Genomic DNA, 7,709 nt, shown 5'->3' with positions numbered 1-7,709 from the left:
TGGCGGCCTTCAACTTCAACTTCTTTCCAAGGTCTACAATTTCCGTCCATAGCTGCATCTTTACATTGCCTCGGCTCCATTGCGCTCCGCGCGTGCATTTGCCGAAAAAAAAAAGAGGCGAAAAGTGAAACTTGGAAAAGAACTGCGAACTGGTGGTAACATCGTATGTTTAACACAAATTTAGGACACGCTCCCTGTACATGTGGCCAGAGTGCGCGACGAAAGGAGCAAAATGCGTGACGAGAAACAATGCGTAACACTCCAGAAAAACGTGATAATTCAAGCTTCAAAGACGCCAGTATAAACAACCGCGTAAACGACGTTAAAAACCTTGTTCAGTCTGAGGGAAGCTAGCTTTCTGCAAACGTTTGCTTCGGATCGATGCCCACTGAGTCTCCTATCCTCTACTATGGTTGTGTCTTGTCCCGAAGTTGCCTCTCTGAAACAAGACGGCATCTGGTCGTGGTTTCTTTGTTTATGCGCAACCTTATGCATGATTCTCACTGTTGGATTTGCTTACTCTTTTGGCGTTCTTTTTCCTGTTCTCATGGAAGATTTTGGCGAAAGCCGAGAAAGGACAGGTGAGGTGGATCGCAATGGTTGCCCATCAGGGGAACCCAACGAGAATATAGTGCAAAACCACTTAAACATAGCATTGTTAAACGTATTTTAGCATTTAAACCGTAGATATAGGTATATTTTTATCCCCTAAAAAATTTTCATCTGTTCGGATTCTAGCTGAAAATCTAGTGATTAGAAAATTATAGGGATCAAAACTTACCTTTTCGAAACTTTCAGCCAGAAAAAAGGCTCCCGAAAATTCTAGTTGAACTTTTTAGGGCAAAAATCGGTTAAACATGGGCAATTATACCATGTTTTAGATGTTCGAAAATCCTAGGACCGGCAGGTAAGCAAGGAATTTTAAAACAAATGTTCCGAAAATGCTACATCTCAAATCGTCTTCCGAACAGATATTTTCCGAAAATTGACGTTGGGTGCCCCTGGCCCATCACGGAGACAGTTATGGAAACGACAACGCCACAAAGGTTGAAAGGAAAAAATACCAGTGCTGTTCGTGCAGCATCAATTTCCATGCATTTCTTTGCCGTACTCTACAAAACAACAACGTAAAATCACCAAATTTTAGGTTTTTACGACAACGTTATAATAAGACAATGAACCATTCATTTTCTGTTTTTAATTTAAAACTGTTCGTACCCATGCATCCAGTTACAGGATAGTTCTCCCGTATTGTGCAAGGTGAACAATACCAAGTAATCACGAAATACTTGCGCTAACGTGTATTTTGGAGTGACGTTTTCGTTTCCGTACCAGTCGTCTTTGTTTAAACTCCCTAATAAATGATTTCGACAACGACCTTTAACAAAAAGATTTGCATGCATAATTATCATAACATTTTGCACAGTCAATCCAAAGAAAATTGAGGTGGAAATGGTCCAAAAATAGGTTTGTTGTCTATAACTATCGTTGACTCTGGTTTACGAAACAAGACTTTTTTTTTTCGTTTGCTTTCTCTTTATCTTTTCCATGCTCTGTTATTCCAAGTCAAAGCTATTGAATTGGACATGCATGTGATAAATTTTCATGCTGTCAAATGGTTAAAAAAAGCTGTCGTTTTCATTTAGTCGCTGGGTCAAGTTTCCGGTAATTTTGCTGGGTCTGCATTACCGGCTGCAGGTCGAGATCTTGAAATGACCGGCAGTCCGGTAATTTTTCAAATGCTGGGTAAAATGTCAGCTCGAAATCCGTGCTCTTGCGTTCGGGGAGAGGTGAGAAACACTGATCCCTATTCTGTGGATCACCACTGATCCTTCTCCTTATTGGCGCCATTTCCGAGCACATCCATTCGAATGGAAATGAGTGGTGTATTTTCATGCAAATCAATCTCATTATCATTTGAATTGTTTAGCACCAAGACTCGTTTTGAACCAGAGGCAAAAGGCAACTCGGATTCAGCCTATTTTCCTAATTACCAGACGAAATGTATTTGCGGGCGCAAACAGTCCCGCATTCGTCATCTTGGTTACCGCCTTTTTGCTCAAGCCCTTGCTTCCGGTCTCTGTCTTTGACGGCCATTTACATTTTAGAATTGTTCTAAACAGTATTTACTAGGATATTCAAAAGTGATGTGTATTATTATTTCCCATTACAAAGTTCATTAATAATACTAATGTAGTTCCATTCGCACGGTCAAAGTTGGCTCTCCGTTATCACGGCAACTAAACGAATTGCAGCTAACACTAAGAAAACATTGGTTCTCTTTGTACCAATTTTTTTATTAATTAACAACAAGAGGTCACCGGTAGCTTACACTTTGTTCGAAGGACTTTTAGCCCATTTCCTCTAACGCCCACCATATTTCAGAGTATTTTCATGTTACAATGTCTTGGTCAGTACGTGCTACCGTTGTTTTGCTATTTACTCTGACTTATATTCGAATTTCACAACCCTCCCTATGGGTGTTCATATCCCAGGCACCCCGAAAGAAGAAGTATTCAAAAGTTTTTCCAAAAGTTTACAGTTAAGAAAACGTTTAAAACGGCTTAACGTTAATGAAGTTTTTAAACCCTTCCAAAGTCGAATAGTTTTGTAATAAAAGGTTCGCTGTCCGGAAGCTGTTCTAAAAAGAGAAATGGTAAGTTTCTGGCTACTCCTAGTTTTACATTTTCTTAGTTGTTCTCGGGTACTGAAATGGTCTATTCTTAGGGGCTTGCCCGGTCATACTTTAAAAGGCCATGATAGCTTGACGATAAAAGAGATGTTCCTAAACAGGTAGCCAGGACAGCCTTTTTAAAAGGGGAGTTGCATGATCGCATTTGCTAACAATCCGGCAGGCAAAGGTTTGAACAGCCTGCAATTTCTATATATTCTTATCCGTCGTGTTCGCCCAAACGTTTCAACAGTAATACATTTTACCAAAAACTAGGGAATTTATTACGGTTAGCAGAGAGCTTTTGTCGAGACAATGCTTGACGCGGTTAATTTGCGCAAGCCGTTCAATGCATGTAGACACAGGAAAGGAAAGGAAAGGAAAAGAAAGGAACTTTTTTTAGGTGTCTAGTCGTTCTTGCGCTGGAGCACTATTTGGGGACACTGTAAACTGAAACTAGCAATTAACTCAAATCAAGGCAAATGTTGGTTTTTGAGGAGAGAGGGAAACCGGAGTACCCGGAGAAAAACCTCTCGGTGCAAAAAAGAGAACCAACAAATTAACTCAACCCACATATGACGCCAAGTCTGGGAATCGAACCCAGGCCCCATCGGTGGGAGATGAGTGCTCTCACCACTGCGCCATCCTGTGGACGTAATATGATCGTCGAAAGACAAGTTCGGATCCAGGATTACGGCAAGGTCTTTAGCTGATTGTACGGGTAGATGGCCCTTCCCATCAGAGACATACGAAAGTCGTGATTCCGAAGTCATCTGTCGGCTAACGAAAATCATTAATTTCGTCTTATCTGGCTTTAAGCAATAACCGATTTCTAAAATATCAGTTGCGCACTTCGAGGTGGTTCTCATTCATCTCTTCAATAATCCGTCTAGCGTCTTGTGAGTGAAAGGAAACAAATAGTTTTGTATCGTCTACATAACATTCAGTAGAGGAATTCCGTGGGACGTCTGGCGGGTCGTTCGTATGTATGCTAAATAATAAAGGACCCCGGATGCTACCCTGAGGGACACCATATTCAACTGGGAATGGTCAGAAACGGCAGAATGAATTCGTACAACTCGGTACCTATTTGAAAGTAGCTATTAATCCATTGTAGCTCGATAGCCGAAGCGCCGACATCTCGTAATTTACATAAGATTGTTCGATGGTCCACGCTATCAAAAGCTTTGCCAAGTACGCAGGCAGTTAAGTTCTTGTTATCAGTTCCCTTTAGAACTGCATCAGTCGTGTAAACCTAGAGTGCCTTTTTCTGCTGCCGTTTATTTTTGTCGTCAGACTTTCCTTATCTGTCAGGTAGTTGACAAACCGTGGCTGATTATAGACAACTCTATCGCACAATACGGGGTAACAACGAAATTGGTCTATTATTATTTACTTGGTGGAGGGGGGAGGGGAGGGAAAAGGTGTTAATATGTCAAGTTAGATGTGTGGGGTTATCTTAACTTCAAGTTTTTTTCCCTTTTTTACCAATAGCCTGGGTGAGTTCTATAACTATGGCAGTATGTATGTTCCTGGGTCCTGTTATGGGTGCCTTTGTAAATCGTTTCGGATGCCGTGTCGCCATAATTTTGGGATGCATATCCTGCGCTGCTGGTCTCGCACTTGGTTCTTTCGCGCAAAGTATTTTAGTCCTCACCATAGCCTTCAGTGTTCCATTCGGAGTAGGCGTCTCATTTGTTTACATTGCTGCACCCGTGACTGTCACGCAACACTTCACCAGGAGGCGATCGGTTGCCCTGGGGATTGTCACTGCAGGTCAAGGACTTGGAACGATGATTCTTGGTCCCACATTACAAGCGTTAGTGGATGCGTTGGACTGGAGGAATACTTTCCTTATAATGGCAGGCGTTTTGATCCTTGCATCTTTTACTGGTTGGTTTCATAAAGGCCACACTCAACCCTTGAAGTCTTTTTCTTCATCAACTCAAGACTTGCAGAACTCCAAAAAAATCTCTTGGGATTTTTCTATTTGGAAGAACCCTAGATTTCTGATATTGATAGTGATGTCTGCCATTGTGAGTTTTTATCGACTGATACCGTATGTGCATTTGGTGAGTAGCCTTGTTTTTTCACAGTGTTCTCCAAACTGCACAAAAACGTATCGGGACAACCTTGTTGGCCGAAACATGTTGCAATTGTCTGGGCGTAAAGTTGACTTGCGTCATCAATTTTTTTTTTTTAACTAAAGAACCCGACAGTTGTTGTGATCAGCGTGTCTGAGCATACTGCATATGCGCAATATAAGCGTTGCGCATGCGCAGTTTTTGCTTGGTAGTCTTCCATTTCGTTCCGAGAGATTGCGATTCCTTCGGTCAGCACCAGGAATTCGCTTCGCAGATTCTGGGGCCGAAGTTGGACAACCAGAAAATTTACGAATCCCTGGTGAATATCCGATATTCCATCGCTAAAAAGGTTTCCGCAGCTAACGAATTAAAAGAAAAGGGCCTTTTTAACGGCGACGAGAATGTAACTAAAACTTTGCCTTTGATGAGCGAAAATATGGTTCGCACTTGCGTGATTGAACTTTTGTCCATTTTACTTAAGCCTCTGCAAAAAAAAAGTTACAGCATGTTATAAAAAATACAGAATAAAGTTTTAATTACAATGTCGTATCTCGAGCCTCGAGTTGAAATGTTTGGGAACGAGTCCCGAGGGATTGAAAACTTTTGTTTTTGCTCACCGAAACTCGTTCCCAAACATTTCAACTCGAGGCTCGAGATACGAAATCTATTGTCTATGTCCAATATGGCCGCCGCGCGAAGAAGGCCCATTAACTTTTAGAAAATCACTCAACCAGGCCCCGTGTAAATGAGCGCTACATTGTTGACATATCATTGGCCATCACTGTTGTGCGGTGTTGGTCAAGGGTGTGCGAAACGGTGGCAACATATTGTACAGGGTCGCAGCGGGACTCAGATCTTTCTCGAAGCAATACAAGAGGCACCTCTTCAATCTCCCTTGATAAACGCACAGCCTCGAGGATAAGTATAGTTTTAGCATATGAAAGAAAATATTAATTCCTTTTTTATGTTCGGTTTTCCAGATGAAATTTTTCCGCGATGATATTGGAATGGCCGCCGACAAGAGTTCGACGTTCTTTCTGTTCATAGGATTTTTCGCAGCGACTGGTCGCCTTGGAGCTGGTATACTTTGCGACCTTAGCTGCATAAATTCTCAGTTCCTTTATCAAGGAGCCGTTTTTATGTCCGGAATCTCAATTATGTTGTTGGTTGTCGCAAAAACATACCCTGCTCTTGCAGGTGTGGTAGTCTTGTTCAGTTTGGCCGATGGGCTCACAATATCAAGCTTCATCATTGAATTGTTCAAGTCCGTAAAGGAAACCCAGCGAGCATCTTCTCTCGGGTTCAGTTTGATGGCAAGTGGTGTTTGTACATTTGGTAGCCCCCCTTTGTCAGGTAAGTACTCTGTACTCTCCCGATTGCCTGCTCAATACGCTTGATGATTGACTCAAAAATAATCACGCGCAACATTTCGCACGTTTTGACTCGCTCGGACATGGAGACTCTGAGTGTTTTCACTTTCTGTGACTGACAACATTAATTACTCGACGTATATTTTAAACGACCCGGACCAGCAGTTCCCAGGAGCGGTTCAATGGATAGAGCAGGCGATCGGTGTTACACGTCCCAGCAGTTCCCAGGAGTTCTAGCGGCTCAATGGATAGAGCTAATCCACCAATCACAGAATTTCTCACAATAACCATAGCAACAGCCACTTACCTTATCAAACTGGGGATTTTCCAAAATGGATAAATTTGGAACATTAGACAGTGGAAAAGGAATGCATTAAATTTGTTTTCTCAGAATTTGTAATGGTTATGATTATTTGGTAACAGGACTTCGTGTTGCCGAATTCGTTCTGTAATCATACTGATTAAACAAATCGGACTCCCGCTAAGCGGTCGTCCGATTTTGTTAATCCCTCGTATGATTACAGACCGAATTGGACTCCACTAAATCCTATTATCATTATTAATAGCATGGGTAACAAATTACGCCTTAATTTTGTAGTTTGTCATCCATGATATGAATAGCTAATCAAATGGTATACTCGTGAAATCAATTTCATTCGCCACCATTTAATTACCCATAAAAACCTCTATAGATGCACAAGAAGGGAAACTAAAAACACTTATGTGTTTTCCCCTTCGTATATCACCGTATATTTGTTTTATGCTATGATTGGCTCAAAAAATTCTCTTCGTCTCCCGTTAGTCTCATAAAGCACTCCATTGTCATCTTTCTTATTCTCAGTATTCATTCCATAGGTTTAATGGCAGACAGATTTGGAAACTATGCGCCTGCGTTCCTAATGGCAGGCGCAGTTGGTGTCCTCGGTTCTGCTATTCCCTTCGCTCTGTCCTGTATGAAACGCGAAAGTTCCAGGGAGCAAGACGAGGAAGAGCTCATGGACAAAGATCAAATTGGGTTTATACACAGGAAGAGCGAAAGCGGTAATACTAAAAAATTTGCTTCTATAGTTCAGTTAGAATCCTCAGTTTTTACCGAGCATAAAAGACCTGTTTCTTTCATTTGGGCAATGGAAAATCCTTTTCATTCTTCATCATCTTAGGAGGATATGAATTCGTACAATTGAGTCTGTAGCCTTGTCTTTCAGTGGAAAAATTGTTTGCTAAAATTGTACGCTTAGTGACGTGGACTTCGAGTAAAAGCGAGGTTCGAATTTTTTATTAGCCTTGCTTTGCATTCGACTAGATAACGAGGCTTAGAGGACGCAAACAGAGAAAATGAATAAACAAGATCGTAAAGTTCCCTTTCTTCTCTTTGTTGGAGTCCTTTCGGCTTTGCCATCAGGATGAATCTTAATAGAAGTCGAAAGAACCTTAAAAATTGTAGCATAACTGAAAATTTCATCATAATAGCGACAAGAACTAATCAAGGCCAGGTTACTTAGCAGACAGGAAGCATAACAGAAGTTGTCAGGTTGCTTGTTCTGGCCAATTTCAAGTCCATTTTTTCAAAGTATGCTATTGTTT

At 41.4% G+C, this 7,709-nt stretch overlaps 1 protein-coding gene across 1 annotated transcript in view; it reads left to right on the top strand.

The window, feature by feature from the left end:
* The first annotated feature begins 283 nt into the window (after positions 1 to 283).
* Positions 284 to 7,709, top strand: part of LOC137979293 (monocarboxylate transporter 10-like) — a 7,650-nt gene continuing 224 nt past the window's right edge. Inside the window, exons 1-4 of the mRNA XM_068826532.1 lie at positions 284 to 581; positions 4,166 to 4,743; positions 5,736 to 6,108; positions 6,981 to 7,709. The exon at positions 6,981 to 7,709 is cut by the window's right edge and continues 224 nt beyond it. Of these exons, the coding sequence (XP_068682633.1) occupies positions 410 to 581; positions 4,166 to 4,743; positions 5,736 to 6,108; positions 6,981 to 7,285 (1,428 nt within the window). The 5' untranslated portion in view covers positions 284 to 409 and the 3' untranslated portion in view covers positions 7,286 to 7,709. The remainder of the gene's footprint in view (positions 582 to 4,165; positions 4,744 to 5,735; positions 6,109 to 6,980) is intronic.

The sequence above is a fragment of the Montipora foliosa genome, chromosome 12, assembly GCF_036669935.1.
Source record: "Montipora foliosa isolate CH-2021 chromosome 12, ASM3666993v2, whole genome shotgun sequence".
Taxonomy (NCBI): domain Eukaryota; kingdom Metazoa; phylum Cnidaria; class Anthozoa; order Scleractinia; family Acroporidae; genus Montipora; species Montipora foliosa.
The sequence above is the reverse complement of the archived record's forward strand: the minus strand, read 5'-3'. Positions and strand labels throughout refer to the sequence as shown.